Here is a 24962-nt window from a genome sequence, read left to right on the forward strand (position 1 = left end):
GTTGCTTTCTCCTTTGGCATAGGCTAGACGATTTGCACACTTATGAACTATTAACCATCTTCTACACACTCCCCTCAGGAGGCTCAATAAAGACATGAAATTATTTCTGCCTAGGTCACATTTATTAATTTCAGCTTCTGCATAAGATTTACATTTTACTGCAGTGCAGGAGGGAGAAATGAAGTCAGGGTTAAAGGGGAGCATAAATTGTTAGCTTTCACCAGCTTATATTATCCTCTCTTACCACTCTCTGTGGCTCAGGAAATTTATTTTATCTTCCTGTAATCACATTCTTGGATGCAGTTGGTAAACAAGAAGAATGAAGATAAAAGACAAAATAAACAAACATAAGGTCATGCCTTGTATACTACATCTAATATAAAATAAACATGAAAGCTTGATTGAAGTCACTCATTAAAGTACTGCTACTGCTGAAAGAGGTTAGGGGTAGCTCATTCAAGTGTGATGTGGGAGATTTGGGGTCAGTTGGTGGATTGAATTCTCTCCACAAGCATGCAGATTTAGACCTCTGCTTATGGGAGGGGAAGAATCTTTCTTGATACATTCATTAGAGAAGACCAGACAATGTTAACTGAAAGCACAGTCAGAGAAATAAATTTGCAATGTAAAGTTTATTTAAAAGAAAAAGGAAAAAAAAAGTCTTGGCCAGCCTGTATTTATTCACAACAAATCAAAGCCTAATCTGTAACTAAAGTAAAAACCTAGAAAAAGCATTTTGTGTTGTTCAGTGGGGAATTCTGTACAATAATTTGCAAAGTCTCTGTAGTAGTACTGTATTTAGTATAAAACAGCACAAATGGGGGGCAAGGGAAACAAATGTTTTAACCTTTTCTTCCTCTTCTCTAAGCATATTTTTCACATATTACAACTGATGCAAATGTCAACTAAATGGCTGCTTTAGTACCTGCTTTATTTTAAAACAAGCAAACAAACGGACTGTGATGCAGACAGCAAAGGGATAAACTCTGCTTCTCAGATGTTCCTTCTTGAGGATAGTTTGTTCTCAATCTGTTGTTATGCTGAGATGGATGATTTGATTCATGAAATACTGCATTAATTGCTTTGTTCTTTTCAACATAGATGCTTCACTGACACTTCACGAATTAATAGTTCTAAACTTCTTGGGGAAAAAAAAAAAACAAACAACCTTGTAGATAACTACAAAATTGTCATTCCATAATGGAAATATCTGAGCTTTTACTCAAATCTTATTTCCCGTAAGATTAATGCTTTAACCATACCTCAAGAAGAAGCCATTTTGAACAGTAATGGGAAGCAACTTCAGTCATTACAAGTACTTTATTTTGACCGTGAAAATAGCTGTATACAGTCCTGAGAGTGAATAATCCCTACTGCATTTCACTCTGTAGACAAGTAAAACCTCAGCTACATCAGCAGTTAAAGAAGTGGCCACTTACAAAGGCAGCTTCATCTTTGCCATGCAAAATATAGGTTAAATATGCAAACTACCATGTGTTTTAATCCAGTCAAAGTGGAGTAGCCTGTCAGAGAAAGTACAATGGCAAATGGGCAACCAGTTGAACATGTTATATTTTAATTTGCAGAGACAAAAATGACAAGCAATTTATTTACATAAAACTGTACAAAAGCAAATTAAATTATGTAAATATTTCATAAATAGAGGTGGACTAGCGTTTAATACATTTTGCCATGTTTAGCATAGTTGCGTGCATAGTGACTCATAATAAACAATGATAAATTGTTCTCTGCTTCACTATCAACATCCAAGTTGCAGAACAATAGTCAATGATTAATATTACAAACAGATCGTACCACATTGAATGCAAGTGCTTAAAATTTAGGAAAAAGTTGTCTGAAAGTGTACCCCAGGTAGCTGGTAACTATTGTCTTGTATCTTCTGTGTATGCTCTTCTGTCAGTAACACAACTTAACTGATGGGCTTTCATCTCTATTGCTATTTCATTTGCTTCATTCCTTGAGGAAACACTGTATATTTATCACCAATGAAAGTAAAGGAAAAATATTTAATTTTTCAAGTCCTTAAAAGTGTTTGGTGGTGGCTGTGCTTATGGCAAGTCTTCAGCCATACTCCTTATTTTCCTAGTTGACAACTTCCTAGGGTAGCCTTTCAGTCAATCATTTCAATCCCATTTAAGTTCTTCCCCCACATAAAAATAATGTTTAACTTTTTTATTATTATTATTTTTCCTGAAACTCAGGCAGCAGGCCAGTCAGAAACCATATTGAATAAACATAGTGGATCTCAGATCCAAAATGAGCATTAGATTTTAGACCAAAGCTATTGAATTTTCTAATACATATAAAGTTATATACTAACGCATCAATCTATAAAGGTGCCCTAATGTAAAATACATGCAAAGCTCATTTGAGTTTCCCATGGAAAGAAATAAAAGGATGATTCCTATACTGTACAACTGAAATGTGATGGCAGCTAAAAGCAATTAAAAAGAAATTACTTGTCAATTTTACTGGCAACATGAACTGCTGACACCTTGCTAAACAACTATAATAGAGACCGATCATTGTTCTCCAGGCAGCAGAATCGAAAAGCAAATGAAGACAATCCCAAACCTCACACAAATATTAAGTTAAAAAAGAAAAAAAAAAAAATCTCAAGACATACTTAAACCACAGCCTTGTGTTAATAATGCTTAAGACTGGTCCATTAACTGAGTTTGGCAAAAGGCTTATTTTTAATATATTATTTATAATTTCTCAGAAAATAAACACAGGTAAATATACAGGTTCAAAAAGGTTGGGAATAGCCCCTTATTCCTCAGTGTCCAAACCCAACTACCACTTTACCATAATAACAGGTATAAAAGGCACAGTTGCATATTTTGCATTCACCCTAATTATTTTTTATAGTTTATTTGTTTATTTTTATACAAAAGCACTCTATTTATGGAGTGGCACCAAATTTAACCTATTTGAAATAAAAAGAAAAATACAAACACAAAATATATTTGTGTGTCATGCCAGGTCAGAAGAGTAATCAGCATGTTAATAGTGGCTAGTTCTACTAGAATTGTTGTGAATACTTACAGTAGACAACTTTAAAAAAATTCTTTCACACCCATTTTAGTTCTAAGGAGATGCACACAAGTAAAGTATTTAATGACTGTCTTATGTGGTGCAAAAATCGGTGAGTGACTGCTGATCCATTTAATCTGAAGGTCTTCTATGACCTGTATCTATGACCTGTATCATTAGCCTTGTAGACAAAGGGTTTAACGATATATTGAACCAAGCTACCTAATTTTTTGTGTGTAATATTAAATAAAACCTTATTAAAGGAAATTCTGTTGAACATTTGTTATGCAGTTGTGTATTCTGTTGAAACGTGCAAGAAAAATGTGTATACATTACATAAGCATTTTAGAAGCATTTTTAAACAGGTACTTACAGATTATACAAAGCAGTAACTGCTTTATGCAGTCTCATAACAAAGTACTAGTTTGCATCTCTCCGTATTACTTAAATAATTAAACATAAGAATGTTCAATCATTATTAAACTTTAATATTTTCTTTCTAAAATGTGCCCATTCATCATAACTGCTATACACAAACTGATGTTACATGAAGAAAGTAAACTTGAGAAGAATGAAATGGCCAGAAATGGCACATCCCACTATGTGGAGAAGTGAATTCAGAAGATAAATGCAATGAGTTGTATTGATTTAGCAACCTCTACTATAGGCTGTTTAAGGTTATTTCTATGCAGTTCTTCAAAGCAAGAAACTACCCAAAGCTACATTGTGACTACAGTATACTAAAGAGCCATCTAGCCATGCCTTAACGCCAGGTTAAACGGCCAGGGATTTGAATGCTTTTCCCCTTCTCAAGCTGTGTCATTCGATTGTCACTTTTGTCTGAATGTCTGAGCTCAGTTTGTCATTATTACTACAGCATCAGCTACAAAGCAACTGACTGAAGTTCTGCATGTTTTGTAGCTCTTATTGCACAAAAACCTGTTTTATTTCCCCTTTCTTTCATGAAGTGCTCACCATGAGAATCATTACAGCCCAGAGCTCTTGCATATTGTGGACAGTTTGGATTCCTTTCAACTCATCTTGACCTACTAGGTGAGTATCATATCACTGTTTATTTTCTACCTAGCCTAAATGTTCTGAGTCTTGACACTGTTTAGTATTGCACTTCATTCGGCTTTAATGCACTTGTGTTTCAAGAAAAACCTGCATTACATCTTTGACGCAATCAAATCAATTGGTAATCTGCAACGCTGATGACAAAAGACTTGGCAATCATTCCTTGTGCTCTGAAAAGAAGGCTTTGTATTTGAGTTGTAATATTCTCATTACTGCATCATCCCATTATCCACTTCTCCATCTTACCAAGCAGTCTCGTTATAACGCAGCCTTCTAGCACTACTATTATTTTTTAATTATGATCTTAAAAATTCCCTGGAACTGGCAGTATCATACAGCACTTGCTGCAACATATTGCATCATTTTTTAAAAAAAAAAAAAAAAAAAAGAAAATTTTAAAAATCAGTTCCTTTGGGCATTCAACTGAACCACATTGGAAAAAATATTATGTCAGCTGGGCTTGTGGATTGTGCTGCTGTGCAAACTGTAACTGAAGGTGTGTTATGAGTACGTCTTATTTGTGAGTATATTAGTTTTCTATGCCAAGCCCCAATACTTAGCAGTTCCCCTGATCCATAGTGTGATCTTTGGCCTTTTTGTTATTATTATCTTCCCAGCTAGATGTTAGTCTTGTCCAAAATAATTAATTAAAGAGTTTATCATTACTATGCTACAGTATATGTGTTACTAATTGCGTTTACATTGAAGTAATCGTTACAGAGAACAAGAGAGGAGGAGAGAAAGAGACACAGCAAGAACACATTTGTTCTATGGATAAAACAGAACCAGAGTTCATGATTCACAGGAAAGTATGCCTTGTTTTGGACTGCAGTCTCAGGCTGAACATATCTCTGTTGCTTCCAGCCTCAGATGAGAGGTGAGAATATTAAAGCTGTGGTCTTCACAAAGTGTCTATTAATGATTATTCTTTTGTATTTATCTCTATATCTGCATGGTTTCTGAAGGATTGTCCCTGGTGGGGATCAGCAATATTCAGATGATATGTTTTGAATACATTTTCCCTGACCTGTTACCCTTAACAAGCCAGATGACAATCAAACAAAATGAGTGGCATAACTCATGCTTCTGCAGAGGGGAAACAACGTTGTGTTGTGTTCTTTTTAATCAAGCTCATTACTATGGGAGGAATTTGCACCATAGATTTAGGAAAATAAAAATCGGTGGGGGGGATTAGACATGCAAGTAACAACATTTTCTACATTGTACAGTATAGTCAGGCAGACAGTATAATTAAATGCCTGCTATGGAGGCAGAAGTGGCAGGCAGAGCTTTTGTCTCTTTGGTGGCCTCCTCTTTTTGTTTCTTATTTTTTGTTAAAATTGTTTTGCTTTTAGGACTTTTACCCCTTTTTCTTTCCTATAACATGAAAGAATTTTGTTGCTGCTTTTTAGCCTACAGGTAAACTTCTCTTCTAGTTAGAGTATTGACAGGAGATGGCTTGTATTCCCCTGTCTGTGTAAGGGGGATATCCTCTGGATTGCCTTCTTCTTTTTTGCTGAAACTAGCCGCGCTGAAGGTCTCATAAGATGAGGTCAACTTTTTGTTAAGGAGGTTTCTGTTGCGATCACCCATGAGGGAAGCTTCTCCATTGGCCAGCTTTTCCTGACTGCCCCGTTCATCAACAGGCATGAAAGTGGAGAGTTTTGGCTGGCTCTTCTGCTTCCTTTCAGGAGAAGTGCGAACTGGCATCCAGCAGGAGTCCGAGTGGCCATATTCATCACATTCTCGGGTACACTTCCCTGTCAGGGCTACATCTGGCAGAGGCCTTGAATCTGAAAGTAAAATAGAGTTGCCTTTACAAATGAATAATACTGCAATGTCTTCCAGTGAAACTGAGAATCCTTAAATCCACAAAAGGTATTTTTAAAGGTCTTGGTAAGAATGTTGCAATAAGTTCCATAGTAATAGCTTCTTTTACATTGCATGTGCCCAATAGATCATAAGCATATCTGTACGGTTATTCTGAACCTCAAGAACTGAAAAGTAAAAATATTGTCAATTCCTATGGCTGTAAATCAATCTCAAAAGCAAAATCATATTTGACATTAGTTACTGAATGACTTTTGATGTCTAAGAGTCAACCAAGCACTTAATTCTATGCTGCCAATTTCCTTCAAATTATTAAAAATATCTGAGTTTTTTTTTTGCAAAGAATGTTTTGAACTTATGTGAGAGAAACTTTATGCCCTCGACCCTGCAAATTTTTATGAACATGTTTAACTTCTGGTGTGCGAGCTGTTCTGTTACTGACAATAGAACTCAATTTGCACGTAATGTGAATCTCCACTTGTATTTCTCAGAACAGGGTGTTGTTAGTACACGATATGTTACATGAGTGCTACAATCAATGATTAGTAAAAGCATATTAAAAACTACTATTGGTTATAAACACAGTCTAATATGTACAGATAATGCTGTTCTATGTGTTGTGTGTGTGCATGTGGCGGGGCAGAGACTGTGCTGCCTGAATGTAACATTTTATATCTGATGTGCTCTGTTAAAAGTTGTCATGTTCTAGATCACTTTATCTCAGTTTTCTACCTATTGTCATAAAAACTTTCTCTGAAAACCAGCAAAATTCACAGGACTGCAGGGCTGACTCCTACCAGATACACAGAGGGTTTTTAATATTCCTATTTTGATACCTGCATTATAATTTAGAAAGCTACCTCCTCTGTTTTAAGGACTGGTAAGATTCTGAATGCTTTACCTTTTTTTTTTTTCCAGTTTACTTTATGGTCTACAAGAAATAAGTGGAATTGCCTACAAAGCAACAAGATTGATATTCATATAGTTAGGCCTTGCAAGAGAGATGTTTACAAATAAGAGAGCTGGGCAATCACCAACTGTATGACGTTTAAAAAGAACAAGTGCCGGATTCTGCACCTGGGATGGGGCAACCCTGGATACACATATAGACTGGGGGATCAGAGATTGGAGAGCAGCCCTGCAAGAAGGGATCGGGGTGTTTGGTCGACAGAAGGTTGTTTATGAGTCAGTAGTGTGCCCTGGCAACCAGAAGGGCCAAGTGTATCCTGGGGTGTATCAAGCATGGCATTGCTAGCTGGTCAAGGGAAGGGATTGTCCTGCTCTGCTCTGCACTGGTGAGGTCTCACCTTGAGTACTGCGTGCAGTTTTGGGTGCCAAAATATAAGAAGGACATAAAACTATTGGAGAGTATCCAAAGGAGGGCTACAAAGATGGTGTAGAGTCTAGAGTCTAGAACCAGCAAAAAAGACCACTCCTGAAGTTTATTTATATTTAAAAAAAAAAAATCCTTTGCTTAAAATAATTTAGCTTAGAATATTTACAATAGGTGCTTGCAGAGAAATCATATTTTTTCAGCATCTGCAGATTTAATAGTGATAAAAATGCAAAAGCTCTTGAAAGTTAGATTTACATTCATCTCTTCCTGATTTTTCTGTTCATTTAACTATTCCTTTATTAGTAATTTGTTACAATATTGTAAAGAATATGCATATTAATTTTCATTAAGAGTTGAAAATATTTCTGTAGCATACTGAACATCATACAATATTTCATATTGCAATATGTCACTGACTTCAACAAGGAAAACAGCACTGACATTTTCATAACTGAACAACTTTAGTAACTGTAGCTGAGACGTGTAAGGCTGGGAAGAGGGAAACAAGGGATTTTTTTTCTTTTTTCAGTTGTACTTTTCAAGACCTGCAGTTAGATTCAGCCATGACTACCACATTTTTTCAATGAAGAATACGAAGACTATGGACAGTTATCAGCCTATCGGTTTTTAGACATCTGTGTTCTAGAGATGTACACAAAAGAGAGGGACTGTATCAGGAGTATTCTCTATTATTTGTCAGCTAAACCTAGTATTATTCTGGCACACCCTAAAGGTAAGATATATAATTAACTGCTGAGCTGTACCTTATATGCTTTAATTTTTAAACAGGAAAACCCTCCTGATATTTTAAAAAGAGGGCATAACCACCTCCCATCTAAATCTCAATAAGGTCTTCAATTAGCACCTTATTTCTGAAAAATGACCATTAAACATTAGGCTTGCTACTACTATTTAAATTATTACTCTGACAGAATATTAGCAAATATTGAACAAGAGAATTGTTTGATCTTTATTTAAAACATAGGAGTACGTGTTTATTGAAAAATGTTGTTGATTTTTTTTCTTTTATTATTACTATTTTTATTTTTACTTTTTAGATTGAAACTGTTAATGTCTTCTATAGTTTAGGGTTCCTTTTTAGTGCAAGCAGGTCTTAAGCCAGCATCACTCAGGTTGATAACAATCTGTTCCACACTAGTCGAATCACATACCTGAAAATTTACCATTTTGCATTGTAGTTTATCCCATATTAATTCTGGACAAATGTAGAATCCCTTATTTGTAAAGCATGAGACGTTCTGTACAATTCAGCTTTACAGTGATATTTATCAAGCAACAACCTCTAAGTCAGCACGTGGCTCATTCACCCTGTTGGGTTTTGTGATAAAGCCCATCTGCATACTTACAAAGGAGCTCAGAAAGAAACTGGCAGGAGGGGGAACCCAAATAATACCCTGCCAGGCTGATCCCAGGCTCCTCACAGGGGCCACTGCCTAGGCTTAGTGGAGCGCAGGGGTCTACAGTGGCAGATGGGAACCCAAATCAAGGACTCAAGAGAACAGCCACAGTTCCTGGGGCTGTCCCATCAGCCCCGTTTTCTGGGCGTGGAACCAATGGCCATGAGTCATCAGCAGCTGCTCTCGTGATCACCTTTTACTCTATGGGGGGTTGTTGCCTAGGTATGTAGGACATGTTATAGAATGCAGGGGAAAAGTGGTTTGGGATTGCACTGGACTTAACTATGGGATTTCTAGGGGAGGAAGAACAAGAGTGGAAAAAGAGGCATAAATATATATACACACATATATAAACATATAGACACAATCCAAAAAATATAAAAATTATATATACAATCCAACTGTATATATACATTGTATAGTGTGTATATATATTATGTTATATATCTCATATATATGTATGTATATTATATATATATTACATATATGTACACACACTAGTGGACTTCCATGCTGTCCAGCCAGAGAGGGGAGCAGGATGAGGCCTTTGGTGCTGTCTGTGTTTGAGTTGCTCTGTATGTCTGTGATCTGCCGGCTGTGTCTATATGTGGTATATACTTGTGCTCTGTGCACATGCCTGCTGGGAACGTATCTTCAGTTTTGCTGCTGATTGGACCTGGGGACATAGAGTGGCAGCAGCCTTGCCTCCCATGGGCTGTTGGATCCAGTGAGATATATTTTCCTCCAGCACAGCCTTCAGTTAGTATTTGGCACGTACAGTTAATGTAGTCTTCTACTCCATTGCTTTCTTGCATCTGTGTTAAGAGCTAGAATCAGGATAGCATTTAAACACAGATTTAATCTAACATACACATGAAGCCTGTTGCATTTAACCGCTCTTCTGTTTGAAAGATGGACATAACATCAGCATTGGGTGGGGAGGTGTGGGGAAGGAGAGAATCTTTTCTGTCTGCATTATGTTAGAAGATGGGTTAAGCAGACATTGCTTTCATGCCTAAACTATTTAAAATACCTAAACTAGTCTGTTAAGGACTAGGGTACCTCTTATACACTGCAGTAGATAACAGAGATTTAACTTTCATTCTGAATAAACAAGCACACAGCTTTAGCCGCAAAGTAATTAAATGTACTTTTGCTAATCCTCTGAACAGATTGACCCTCTTTTGCATAGTGACTGTAAGCTCCTGTTTTCACATTATCTAGCCTATAGAGTCGTGAACAATCTCTGAGTTTGAGGAGAAAAAAAAACAAACACACATTACTCCTTTTCTCCTCTAGAATAAGTTTCATCCAAACATATACCTAAGTAACATGATTTTTTAAGTACTTATCATTTTAAAAGTTAAACACTTTAGTAGCAACTACCCCGCTAGCTGACAAGCCTAGTGGAACAAGACAGAGCAAAGAATTTGTCATCACAGTTGGCAAATCATCAAGGAAGAGTGTAACAAATTTCTACCACAGTTATATATCTGGAAACTGGCTCAAATAAGTGCTTAAAATGCCAGTTATTAACAAACAAATTTTATCACAGTGCTAATTAGTGAGAAAGTAAACCTGGAAGGATGGTATTTCTTGTCATATAGAAATGCGTAGATTTTGAATTTAGATTTTAACTGTTTATACATAGAATACTCAAATTTAAGCACTTTCTGCATAGCGTTATCTTCAGAGATACAGTGGAACATGCTAAGTTATTTTCAAACATCCTTTCATGGTGGCTCTGCTCAAGAGTTAGGTATTGCTTAACTTTTTACAAAAACGTTGTAAATCCATTCCCCAAAAGCAGATATTTAGACAAATGTTTTGGTGTACATGTTAGTGGTAGACTTCAAAAGTGAGTATTTAGAGAGCAGATTTCAATTCCAACTGCTCAGTCTTCAGCTTAAAACAAAATAAATAGATAATTAAATAAATACAGTTGGAGAATACTAATTTACAGAGTCCCACATAGAAATCTACTTTCTCATAGCATTCCACATTAGCTTGCACCAACAATTGGCAGAGCTAATTGATAGCTATCATTTAAAAATAAAATTGATCATTGATCCAACAAATCTTTAGAAGGTTATCATTAATTTCTGATAATTTTTTCCATAAAACTCTGTACAAAAGCATACAAATGAATGGGGTTGTTTATATGTATGATCATGTTTCTATTGATTGTAGCTGGCTGCTGCTTTAGGGCTGGAAGGATTGCTTGTTATCAAAATAAGGAAGGCACCAAGCATGGCAATGCGGAGAGGAGAAATGTGAGGATCATATCTAGTTTAATCCCCCAAAATTTAACAACTACAATATTCCACCCAATCAATTTTCCATTATTTTCTCTCTTCCCATTCCTTACCAAAGAAGGTCAATATATGTGGACAAGGACAAACTATTATGAAATAAGTAGTCAACAAATACATATTAGAAATGATGTGATGTTACGTACACTTATATACACTGCAGAAATATAATCAAGGCTGCACACTCACTCTGGCTCATCTTTTAGAACAGCCCATTCTTGTATGATATTTTAGAGAAATCCATTTTTTGCAAATACTCCTAATGTATCCCAGCATACACGGTATTTTGGAGGAAGCTGCAATAGACTTTTCATTTTCTCATATTTTCTAAACCACAAAGCCTATAGTAACAACAGGCTTTAGAATTAATTAGTCAAAAGCTCTCTTCCATTTATTGACTGTGGAGATAAAAATCACTCAGGAGCAATACGTATCTGATGCCGTATCTGGATACATACAACTTGAACATTCCCAGAAAGAAGAACTCTGCATCAAGAAAGCATTCCTAGTTGTACAGCTTTTCCAGAGTATGTGACTGAAAAACTCACACAGCGCTACAGCAGTAGTACACTACTACTTTAAGCATGTAACTTGGTCCGTATGATTTGAAGAGTCACTGGTATATGGAGTGCTGAATAGTATCTATTACAAATCAATGACTACATGCAGATTTTGCTGCCATTCCCCACTGATGGGGCCATAATACCTCTCATGCGTCCAGTTATTGAGGGTCTGTAAAGAACACCTGTGCCATAGTTACAGAATATGGTGAAAAAAGAACAGGCATAGCTACTGTCACATGGTAGTGATGGAGATTGTGGCTTGGATGAACCAGTTTTCACCCTACCTTTTTGTGCACTCTGTACACAAACATACTACATTCAGAGAACCATCCAAAAATCAAGTGGAACACCACTAAGACTATGTAATTAAACAGGAGTCCATTTACATAGCTTTTCTATTAAATGGCTGTCTGTTTTATGAGCTGTGTGACTGGAGACACAACAGAGCTCTTAAAGCATAACAAGTATTGACTACATGATCAGAGAACAATAATGCAGAAAACAGCTGAGACGGTGCAATATTGAAGAAATTCACTGTTCAAGGGGGGAAAAAAAAAATAAAAGCTGAGCTACAGTGATACAGAGCTACAGCAGTACTGTCTTTGAAATTCCTGCCTCCTAATTGCGGTAATTCAGGAACTGCACCCTGTTAGTGCTGTGGCATATTCTGACATGTCAAGACACTATTAAAACACTTAAACACATTTGAAGGCATCAGTAGCTTCTTTCGCTGCACCTTAGGCTAAATACAGTTAAATACCAATTGAACATATCTCAAGAAGCATTTAGTGCCCCAAGGCTTGGACCACTGTCATTCTGAATGTGGCGTTATCATGTACTGCAGAGACAGTGCATGCCATCTCTAAGGCAGTCCTATTGAATAAAGTCAAACACAAATCCACTGTTTGAGACACGCCAAACTGCACTGAAGTAATTAATATATTAATTGCTTGCGGCTTGAAATAATTTCATTCTGAAATGCTTTTCAATGCTTAAGAAATAAAATATTTCAGAGTACAGAAAGGCTCACGTACAACGACTGAATGATTAATATTGTGAGGAGGTATGACAGAAGGATATACAGTAATGAATTCTGAATCTTTTTATTCTTTTGCTATGAAAGGAAAAAGGAAGAATGAAAGCGAGACATTTAAATAGTTTACTTGAAAAGTAGTATCCCTTACATAATTCCTTACTATCTCTTACATAGTTCCTAAGACCAGCAAGACTCACTGCTGTAGCATGTCAAAGGTCCAATTACTTAACTGTTTTCAAGGAATTCCATAGTGGGATTTTTCAAAGCAAATATGAAATGCTACATAGTCCTTTACCAGTAAAACAAATTTAAATAAATAAATATGTAAGACAACAGAAATAGGTAACTGATTCTTTAACATTTGTAAAAAGTTCATGTTAGATGAATGAGAGTGAACTATCCAGAAGACAAGGCAGCTGAGGGAGTGAACAGCACTTTATCATGTACCTAAAAGGCTATAGTAAAGCAAGTGGAACAATCTGTTTTGCATGTCCACAGTAGAAACAACCAAAAGTAATGTCTCGATTGCAGCAATGACAAACCAGGTTAGAAATCAGAAAACAACTCTGAGGATAAATGTAGTGATGGAAGATTATAGAGTCTACCACCGGGAGAGTTTTAAGAATGGCTAGACAAACATCTCCCAAGGGTAGCATAAACTTAGCTAATCCTACCTTGGGAAAGGAAGGATGCACTAAATGACCTCTAGAAGTTCCCTTCAGCTCTACAATTCTGCTAATGTGATTACTAACATTTATGCACTTTGGCCTCAGCCCAGTCCTTAACTGTTCCTGTATTAAGATTCTTGACTTATTTGGTAATAAATCAGCCTTAGAAGTTCAGCTTCTGTTAAGCTAAAAGTCCATTTTCGCATGACATCCTCCTTAAAATTTTAAATTAATAGAATTACAAACCGAAAACAAAACTGTCTTACCATTTTAGGTATGAGTTAATCAAATGAATACAGAAACAAAAAACTAGTAATATGAAAAAAAAGGCACTCTCAAGTCCCAACATGATAACCTAATAATTTATAATACCTTCTTGCCTAAATCCTAACACACCAATTCCATTTTAAAGTTTAATCAGAAAATTAAGGACTGAATTCTGCCTCCACCTGTAGTGGTGCAAACCAAATATCATGCCACTGAAGCCTATTAAAACTGAAACTGGTGTAAAGGGAACTGCTGTAAAGCGGAACATTTCAAGATTGTTTACTTGTTGCATGAAATTTTGGTTTTGTTTATCTGCCTTTGTTTTAGGGACGAACAGTCCAAAGGGTGAAAGCAGGCATAAGATTTAAATGTTTTTTGTTTAACTAAACAGACTATACTAGAATTTGTAGATATTTAACATGACTCTGACATGTAACCAAAGAAATATTACCCAAGCCATAAAAATACTGGCTTAGATTCCAGTTATTTCTATCACAATTGCTTCCAGCGGGTTAACATACAATGTTCTTTAGCTGTTCCTCTAATAGAATGACTCCAGAAAAAAATTCTGACCTAAGTTAATGATTGTACCAGCTCTGTAGTACTGCATCTGTGACCTTCAATGAACCACCAATATTTCAAAATTGACTTAAAAGATGATTGTTCATATAAAAGACACTACACCTGTCACATTTTTTTCTGTTCTTCTTTTTAAAATAAATAAAAAACAACAACAAAAACCAGTTTGTTCTCTTACAGACCCAAGTGATATTAATCAGTTGGTTGTCAGTGTAGAACCATAATATAGGTTGTATACAATATTATGTTTAAGTGAAATCTAATTCAAAAGACTTAATTCTAGACAAATACTAATTTTAAACTTTGATTACATTATAATATAAAAGGACGCACACCAGAAGCATATAGCTTTCTCTCATTGAAGTTCTTTTTATCATATAGTTGAGACTGTTATTTCATTTTGTTTCAAAAGACCAATAGCATATGTAAAACGAGAACTAAGACGTACCAGCTTCCATGTACTAAAGACACCACTATGAACTTAAATTCCCTAGATTTTAATTTTCTTTACGTAAATGAAATTGTTACAAACCTCGTACTCCCATTAAATCCTTTGATGGTCTGATTTACTTCTGTCAGTGAAATGGCAACATATCTTTCAGAAAAAAAACAGGACTTAGCATGGCTTCCTGAAGTAACACAGTCATTAAGATGTAGGACACATTTAAGCTGTCTAATTGTTCTGCCAATCTGATGCTGAAGTATTAATCTGTCACTGTGTCAAATTACATACTTTTAGTTTTTTTAGTAAAACGTGTCAGTGCTTAACAAACTCTGAGATGAAGCAATTCATGGAGCAATTAGAATGTCAGCTCTCCTAAAGACGACTTGAGAAAAGTCTGAATCAGCACTCAGAAGTCAACATAATTTCCTTGACACTCATGGCAAAGTGATGGGACTGCAGGAGCTCCAAAGGAACAGAGTAGCTAGCAGCCATTATTAGCTCATCTCAGCTGTATACTGTGCCACCCCTTTATTTTATTTCTTGTTATTAAGTATTTCATACTTCACCATACATTCATACCCCACACACATGGCTGCATAACTGTTTATCATAACCAACTGGGCCAAAAAAAGGCAAAACTGAGTCACTTGTGACTATGGACAAGAACTCAAATTAAAATAAGGTTCTTGTTGAATGTTGCTGTGTTTAAGAATTGACTTTAAGGGAGAACGGTGTTTTCTCTCTTTTATATCATTCAGTTATCTTTTTCTTACCAAGTTCTTCTGCCACAAGGTACTAACTTTAACTTTTTATCTTGAGACAGAATAAAACGTTATATAATAATATATATTAAATATTAGTAATTCTTTCATGAAAAATTGAATGAATCCTGTTCTCCAGAGGTTTTCTGTGTGAGGTGTACATTCTGTTATGTCGTAGAACCTTACGGTTAAACTTAAACAGTAACTGTAAAATGTGCTGAAGATCTTTTAGTTTATATTACATTATTTTCAAGTGGGGGGAAGAGGGACAAAGAGGATGGAATTTAAGAAAGTTCTCCATGCTCTGCATGCAAACGCTCCTGTAAATAATGTAGAGGTCAACATGGAGCAGAAACAAACATCTTAACTACTTGTCTTTTTAGTAACTGTCACGAAGAAGTTGTGTTGTAAAATGAAAAACAGTAGTCACAGGAAGCTCCATTTAGGCTTTTATGTCACAGCAAAGAAATCTTATTCCACACACACACAAAAAAAAAACTCACTTATCTGTTTATGCCATACATGTTTCTCTCACAAATACACAAATAAATCTGTAATTTTACACACTTAATAATCCTAGGAAGAGCTGGGACAAAACCAACTAAAATTGAATTGGAAAGTACAAGAATGCGTTTTCAATACAAGCAGATCTATATGATGCATGGTCTACATGAATGCTAAAAATAGTCATTAAAACAATTCAACAGCATTGCATTAATGTACATTTTTCTGTTTGTCTAACGTATCCTCCTGAAGCAATTGATTAGATTTTATAATATGTACTGCTCATCTTCATTAATCATGAAGCACAGCATTAATATAAAGTCATGCAACTCAGATGTAAATGCTAATATTTTCACCTGTCACATAAAAATGAAATATTTTACTGATTAACTAGTTACCGAGTCATTTCTTTTATTCCATTTCAGTGGCCTGGGCCAGTGTCATTCTGTTCTTATTTTATAAGAATATAACACTTATAACACTTATTTTATAACCCTCAATTTTTTCCTAAGAATGGGTAGAAACTATTCTTAATTAATGTCCACCTAAGTAAAACAACATATATATGTATATATAAATATATATATATATGTTACTGATTCTTTCTCATTGAGATGATGCAGGGGAGAGGGAGTGGTTTTCTTTTTTTTTTGTTTGTTTTTAATATAGCAAGCACATGGAAAATATCTTCACACTTCAAGAAACTGAGAGACAAATAGAGAAAGATAATGAATCTCCCGGTGTGATTTATATCCTGCTCAAAGGGATTTTTTTTATTGATTTTTTCAGCTGTATGTGCAGATTACAGCTAGTGAATTAATTACAAACATCAGCTTAGAATGGTTACGTACTTATGACAGATTCATCTGGGTTATAGTCCATTAGTAATTAAGCACAGCACTAATTCACCTTGTGCATGCACAGTAGCTAGACTGTAATCGTACACATGCATCATAAGGACATTATACAAAAAAGATTAGAGAAAAGTATCACTGTTTATTTCACTATAGAATGTAAAAGTATAACATTTATTTGGATTATTAAGCTAATGGAAAGAATGGAAAAAGTCTGAATGAGACAAAACAGAGAAGAAAAAATCAAGTTTTACTTGCAAAAGTAGTTCTAAGGCTGTCAGAAATAGCAATTTCAACTTTTTTTGTGGGAGTGGGAATTTAGTGTAGCCTGTAGCATGTATCATAGGTTTCTGACCCCTGGCTTTGACCCTGAGTATCCTGCAGAGTTTAATTCACTCATCAGTTATAGGAGGTAAGGTAAAATTCTTAAATTGTAAGTGGAACTGCGTCTTGATAAAATGTGGTATCCAAGTCAACATATTAGGCAAGAGCTATCTCTTATTCCTGAGATGAAGATGCTGGGTTTTTGGTTGCTCCACCAGCTAATAGGTAAGATTTTCTTAAGACTTCCTAAGCCGCTTAATTGTATAGACAGTTGAGCGCATCCCTTTACATGTCTCTTGAGATATTTCTCTAAAATGTGAGATATTTCCTAGCCTAGTAAAGAATCTCAAGTGTCAGAAGTGACTGGAAGTGACTGGAAGCACTTTTTAATGAATCCGTTCTCTTGGTTTAGGAGAATTTAATATTGCAATTTTTCTCTTGCATTTTGCAGCACAATATTAAAATTGCTCAGTAAGTTTTCACTTGGCTTGGTTGCCAAAGTATATGCCTTTACCCCTAAAATCAAGAGATTTTAAGTTTCAGAAGATAATTTCTTATTCCTCAATTTGTTATATCTCTACATTTCTTATGAGGTTCAGTTCATATATTTTGGACTACCACTTCATAGCTTTTTCAAGAATGAATCAGATAATCTCCAGCTTGATATTCACTCATCTGAATATCAATAGGTTTCTTTCATGAGTTTATGCATTTAGTCAGACACCATTAAAACTGACAAAAGATTTGAAACTGGACAATGCTGAGCTTGTTCCACTTGCAATGCTTGAGCAAATTCTTGACAATAGTTAGAAAAAATAAATAAATTCTGATTATATCTGCTAGGTAGCCTAAAACTCAATCAAGCAAAATATATTATATTAACAAGGAAGTTAAACACCTACTTTTAAGAGTACATATGCTGAAAAAAATAAAGAGATTAGTCTATTATATGTGTTGATTACAGTATCTGAAAATAAAGTGGTGCTCTTGATTATCCTTACTGTAAATCCATAGACTCTCATTTCTGCTGAGCTACCCAATATCAGCTGTAGTGGTCAAAATCATTTAGTAACTGCTGGAGTATTCTGAGAATCTGAACAAAACATGGAAATCTAGTGGTTAAGGGGTCAAATACAGGAGATGGGCAGAAGACAAAAAATTAGAAGATGTAAACAAATTTACCAGACTGAATAAGACTGGTATACACAATATACACAATCTGCAGATCTTATTTGACTTGATGGACAATTACTGTAAATGGGAAAGGAGTAAACTGTATTTTGGTGATTGTTTCAGACAAGTTTTTAGTAAATTAATTAACTGACTTTTATGAAGCTGCCTCCTATTGCCCCCACAATGACAAGAAGTACAAAAGCATTTCTGCTGTATCATGGCTAGATCACACAGTACATATGCTGTGCAGACATCTTTCGAGGTCATTCAGAACATAGTTTCCCCAAATGAAAATATTCAGGAAAAAAAAAAAATAGAAAATCACTGCACAGTATTTTTGTCTCTGGCTCCTTTCCAAGATCATAAGAGAGATGCCAGATGGGATTGTAGTTCTTGTGAATGTAAAGCATTGCACTATTGCTATTTTTTTCATGTAATAGATTAAATATCAGATGATACAAATGACTTTTACTTAGGTCAACTTTGAAGTTGCAACCTGATGCAAAAAATTCTGTGTCCAAATATCAATCACTTGAGCCACCATAATTGTCAGAGGATGGGACTATTCCAGGTAAATTATTAAAAGGAATGGAATCCTCCTAAGTCCTAGCAGAAACTGGGGATAACACTACTACTGTACTACATACAGGAGTGAGCAGCATAGAGAGCTGATGACCATATGTCATGTCCCTTTGTAAACAAAGCACCTCTGAATTTTAGCCAGTAAATTAGGCCTAGACTAAACATAGTAAATAAACTGAAAGGCCACAGCACTGGATACCTGTGATTAGTTTATGAAACTTACACTTCAAGTTAGTTAATTTAATTGGACTGATGGCCTGTATCTATATTGCCACACACAGATTTATTCTTTTTTAAATCACAGACGAGTAGCTGTCAAGTTAAAAAGGATCTGTTTACTTTTGAGAGATACTGATAGAAAGGAATTGTAATAATTAATGTTCCCTCAAAACTTTTGACAAAAAAAATATTTATCAACATTAAAATTAACGTTGATTTTACTCTTCTCTTTGTGTGAATATATTTTGAGAATCCTAATTTTTATTAGACCGTTTATGTATACTCTCAAATCCCTTTCCCATCAGATACGTGAAAACTCACTGAATATGTGGCAGTGTAATAAACAGCTAAACAAACTCACAGTGCATGCTGTACCCCACCATAGATATGAACTACAAATGCATGTGTCTTGAGTGTTGTTAAACTTATTTTGTGCATCTGCAACAGTATTTTATGAGGTTTTCTTTGTTTCTGTTTGCTGTACTTGCTTTGTGATGCTTTTAGTCATTGACAGTAGAGGAGGTACAGAAAGAGGTCAAAATTGACAGCAAAACTGAATCAGGACTTCTCATGCCAATGAAATAATGAAAAACAGCACTGTTCTTACAGCAACAATAATGAATATAAATAGACAAAAGGCTACTGGGAGAAAGAGCATAAGGCATCCATTTCAAGAAAAAGTCTTTTCCTGCCATCACGGATAGCAATGTGAACTGGCTAAATTAGGATGCCCTTTAAACAATTTTCATGCTTCAAGAAATGTCTGTGAAAGACAGGTCTTCCGTATTTTCCTTTAAAGGATCAGACTTAATAGGCTGAATTTTATTCATATTTTCTACACCTTTTTTTCTCATGCCAATCATTCCCAGATAAAATGAAAAAATCTGTTATCTCATCTTTGACAAAGTTCAATACTAACTATGAATGTTCTCTTCCCACCCTCCCCACCTCCCCAGAATTTTATTGTCTTAAGCACTAAAGCACACGTATCCCTATGTCTTTACAGATAACATTAGAAGAGTGTACGTACTGGCCAAATAATTGTCAAAGGATAATAAAGATTTGCACAACTCTTCTATCTGTTTCAAAACTAAATCCCTAAGTAAAATAAGTATAAATCCCTACGTATAAATCTGCATCAAAGTCATTTACTGGAATAGCTGTGTATATCTGATTTGCTTCTTATGTAAAAGGCTGGACAATTCATCCAAAGAAAGATTAAAGAAACAAGTTTCTTTGCTTTTATGACTTGTACCTCATTCTAAAACTAAAAGTTTAAAAGTCATTGGAGAGATACCATACCAATTATATTCCAAAACTTTATATGATTTTTGTCTGTCACTAAGTGACTCCATGGATTTAATACATTTTACACATTTGTTCAAATGTAGAGAAGTATCTTTCTTCTAGTCAAAACTGTTTGAAAATAACTATATCTTCTTCAGGAATAACAAAATAGCAATCTGTTACAATACTTAGGAACCTTATAATACTTTAAGAATAATTCTCGTTAATTTATAATATATCTATTCATACAGAGGTTTTAATCTGAATTAGTATTTAAAGAAATACCTTATATTTCAAATTTCAAGAGGTAAAAGTGAAGAAAAAGGAAGAAAGAGAAGGATAGGAATAAAATGTCCTTGTTAACGTCACAAAAAAAGCATGTATTATTTAACTTCTCAGTTGTTTATTATACTTCAACGTATGATTTTTTTTTTTCTAGCTGCAGGCATCTCTGAATCTGCAAAACAATGCTTATGTAGTTTTCTACAATAATTGGCATTTTGAAAACTCCCTTCAGAATTCTAAAATTATTTTAAGACCTAACCTACAGAGCTTACTTCTCTGGCCTAACTGGCCAGAGAAGTAAGCAATGGCTCTAACTATACATGTTACATGTATACATGTTTTAGGTTGGAAATTAGGAGACATTTCTTCTCAGAAGGAGCAGTCAGGCATTGGAATGGGTTGCCCAGGGAAGTGGTGGCATCACTGTCCCAGGGTGTGTTCAAGGAAAGGTTGGACCTGGTGTTTAGGGACATGATTTAGTGGTGACATTGGTGGTAGGGGGATGATCTTGAAAGATGATATTGAAGGTCTTTTCCAACCTTAATGGTTCCATGATTCTATGATTGTATGTCTGGGAAAATTTCTCAGGGGTTCAGGTCTACCTAATCTCTTTCAGGAAAAAGTAATAGAAACCTGACACACATCTTTCATGAGATGCCCTACACCATCTGCACACAACATTTGGAAGACTAGTCAATACAACTTCATTTAAATTTCCAAAAAGCACAAAAAATTTGCATATCCAGAGACCAACCTTATCATACTACCAAGACATACTTTGATATTTCTTCCATCAATAAGAAGCCCAAATTCAAAGTAAGCAAATAATGCTAATGGCATGCCACAAATCTGTGTTGTGTATGATCTAGATCCGTTCCAACAACAGCCACTGACAATTTCAGTTGAACAAGAAGGCAAGATTAGGTCCCTTGAGATTTATGTGTTTTTCATCTTAACTATTGTAAAGGAGATTAAAATGTATGCAACTCTAAACTTCTTTGTCAAGGCATTAACACCAACAGCCTACCTAAATCACAGATAATTTCTACGTCCAAAAAGATAATAGAACTTCCCCATACAGGTACGTTAAAGATGGTATCAGGAGTGTTACTATATTTGACTGTATCTATGCCACTAACTTTACCAGGATAGAAAATATAAGATTAAAAAGTGCTAGTTTCTAGTTTGCTGTATAAGTACTATATAATGTATATTCAGTTCAAGAGTGTAAAGCTGCTCAGTCAAGACTTAGCTGTGTGTTTTTCTGACTGATGAACTTTAGGTCAAGTGGAACTCTTAAGAGGAAAAGGAAGATTGTTTCCTTCTTAAATGCAACTAAACTTGATGAACTGAAAGAAGTTTCTGCGTCTCACAGGGGAACACATGTCCCTGCCCCCAAAATTCTAGATTTACAGGTGATACAGAGAAAGAGACTTTTGTAGAGACTTCAATGAGACTTTAGAGTTTATTCCATATAGGAGAGGCCACAAATTGCTTGAATAGATAGTCTGTAAGGAAAAGGTATTAAAGAGGAGTGGGAAGATGCACTTTCAGACCTTTATATTTCTGTCTCACTCAGCAGTCCTTGTTTTCACTATTAAAAAAAAAAATGTTTTCGGTTTATTACTTGATGGTCTAATAAGTTATGGCTTCGGAAATTATGATGTTTTTAGCATCTCTTGGTGTGTTATTTACACTGCAAGACTGAATCAAGCAGTCCATCGAACATTAGGAAATCAACAGGTACTAATTTATGAAGAGATACCACACACACACACACACAAAAAAAAAAAGAAGAAAAAGAAGAAATTAAGCTACCTCAGGAGCCACATCAACCTAGGGGCTAAACCCCTAAAAGCTCACTAGCCAGAAACTTAGTCTGATAATGCAAAATAAATTCTGGCTTTATTCACAAAATTGAGTTTTGCAATTGCAGTGATTTATCTGTTGATGGTAATACAAGGTTTAAACAGTTAATACGAGGTTCAAACTGATGATTATAATAGAAATTCATCCTAATCCCTTCATCAGGGAGTAACATTGCAATTAACTCAGTATATAATCTGTAGGCAAATTCAATTTGTAAGAAAACAAATGCCTCCTATATCATTCCCGTTTTACAAATACTATGTTCCATCCTATTAAGAATACAAATTGCAAGGTATATATACCTACTTGCTGGTGGAACAGGATTGACAGACTACAGAAGAATATTAAATCTTATATGAGATTACACACGAAAAAAGAAGAAAACTAAAGCTTACTGGATAGAAAAACATCTTCAAATAATTGAGACTAATTTCCAGCAACTTTCTTCTCTGTTATGAAATTGAAATACAAACAACATTCTTAATTGTGTACTGCACATAATGTTCTACTTTGACTTTTCTCCTGTCCTACTAGGATGCTGTCAGGTGTTTTTTGTTGTTGTTGTTGTTTTTGTTTTCTTTTTTTAAGGATAGCAAGATAAATTTAAAAAGAAAATGAAAGAGACATAGAGGCATTGTAAAGCTTATGCTTATAAAGTTTGCTTACCTATCCAAAAAATAAAAAAAAAAAGAAAAAGAAAAGAAAAATAAAAAGGAGTGAGAGAGAGAGAGAGAGAAAGAAAGGAATCATTAAAGAAAAGTTTAGAGGAGATCAACTTTTACCTAATACGAGATAAGCAATTATAATGCAATTTATGTTGTGTTTTGAATAGGTGTCCCAGACAGTAAATCTGACTATTACTCCAAATACCAAATAGTATAATTACCTTCTTCACACTTCATATTCTGTTCATCAAATGAAATGCTAAACAAGCTAACTCCAGGTAGTTCTGCAAATCTAGATTAAAATAAAAGTATTATCAATAACTACAGGTCAGCTTATTTCATGAAAATCTATCAGGTACCCAACACATCAAAGCACTTACACTGCCATTCTTTTCTACTCTTTGTTTTTAATTATAAGGTTCGTCTCCACAGGAAACAATTCTAAGGAGAATTGAAACAATTTATTTTAAAGGCTGTAAACATCAGAAGGATTCTGCCTCATACATTCTGATATGCAGAATATCTTAACACCTCACACCTTGTAACAGACACATACACAACCCTTTTCCAGGTAGATACTAATTTGAAAACACAGCCCTTCATAACTTCCCAAATGGATTGCTTACTATTAGTAAGCACAATCTTAATATAGAAAAAGAAAACAATCTTTTATTGACCAAGTACAATTTGACTGTTAAAAGTTATAATTTTCTAATGCCTAACTAAAAGACATATTTTGAATTTCCCATATGATAAATACTGAGAAATAAATGAGGTTGCAAGTAGAACTTTTTTTTCCCCCCATACACAGAGAAGAACTTGTGTGAAAATTCTTAGATATGGAGAAAACAATTTCAAACAAAAGCAAACATGTCTGTGAAAAGTGACAGTGACAGTATTAGAAATATTTAACTTGTTCCAAAAGTACATGCTTTCTGAGTTCTTCTATGCATACTGAATTTAAACACAACCTTTCATTTTCATATTTTTAAAGCTGTATCAGCATATTTCAGGGAACAAAAATGTTTATGGGTTTGCATTATTAATATTTTTTGTACTATTTGCCATGACGTTCAGCACCGATCCTCTGCAAGACCTTTGATTTTAACACCCCAGATTTGAAACAAATCAAAACCCTGTCATGAAAATATTCTGGTTTACAACTAGTCAGTAAGGACTACTAAAATGGAAGTTTCACATACAAAATACGTGGTGGCTTAGCTTAATCTTGGTACAGATTTTTTTTTATGCAACTGATAGCTCAAGTCATCATGTCTGTGTTTAAACTTGGTTATCTTACACATAACACATAACTCCACACTCTCCCAAGTACCCAAATAGCGTGATGCGAGTGTTAAATTTTCTTATAGAAGAGATCAAGAGTATATTCCGACTCTCCAGCTGAATGTTAGGCATTCTTCTGCAAGGCGAGGAAGGGACTTGCAATCAGAATCGCACCAGGCAAAATTGGATGCTCTGGACTTGAATCCCCTTAGGCTAAATATAGTACCTGCAACTTTCAATAGCTGTGCTTGAATGAAACTGTCTGTGGTTTCTACTCTGATTTTAAGATATGTGCTGAGTTCATGTGTTTTATGAGCACTCAGAACTTAACAGCTCTTTTCTGCCTGGTTTCTGGATGTTACCGGAGCATGGATTTCTAGATGAAATCATTTTGTAATTTGGAATCTTAACTTAGGTTCATAGGTAAGTTTGTGATTCAAAACACAATCACAAATAAGGTAGCTTCTAAAAGATTAGCTTTCTGAACCTCTTTCGTAGGCACATGTGGCTAAATCCCAATTTCAGAGACAAAATAGTGCTGTTGGTCTCTCCCATTTGCCTGCGTGA

At 35.0% G+C, this 24962-nt stretch overlaps 1 protein-coding gene across 1 annotated transcript in view; it reads right to left on the reverse strand.

The window, feature by feature from the left end:
* Positions 1–340: 340 nt before the first annotated feature.
* Positions 341–24962, reverse strand: part of PCDH7 (protocadherin 7) — a 284314-nt gene continuing 259692 nt past the window's right edge. Inside the window, exon 4 of the mRNA XM_035547147.2 lies at positions 341–5927. Within this exon, the coding sequence (XP_035403040.1) occupies positions 5548–5927 (380 nt within the window). The 3' untranslated portion in view covers positions 341–5547. The remainder of the gene's footprint in view (positions 5928–24962) is intronic.

The sequence above is a fragment of the Cygnus atratus genome, chromosome 4 (genome assembly GCF_013377495.2).
Source record: "Cygnus atratus isolate AKBS03 ecotype Queensland, Australia chromosome 4, CAtr_DNAZoo_HiC_assembly, whole genome shotgun sequence".
Lineage (NCBI taxonomy): Eukaryota > Metazoa > Chordata > Aves > Anseriformes > Anatidae > Cygnus > Cygnus atratus.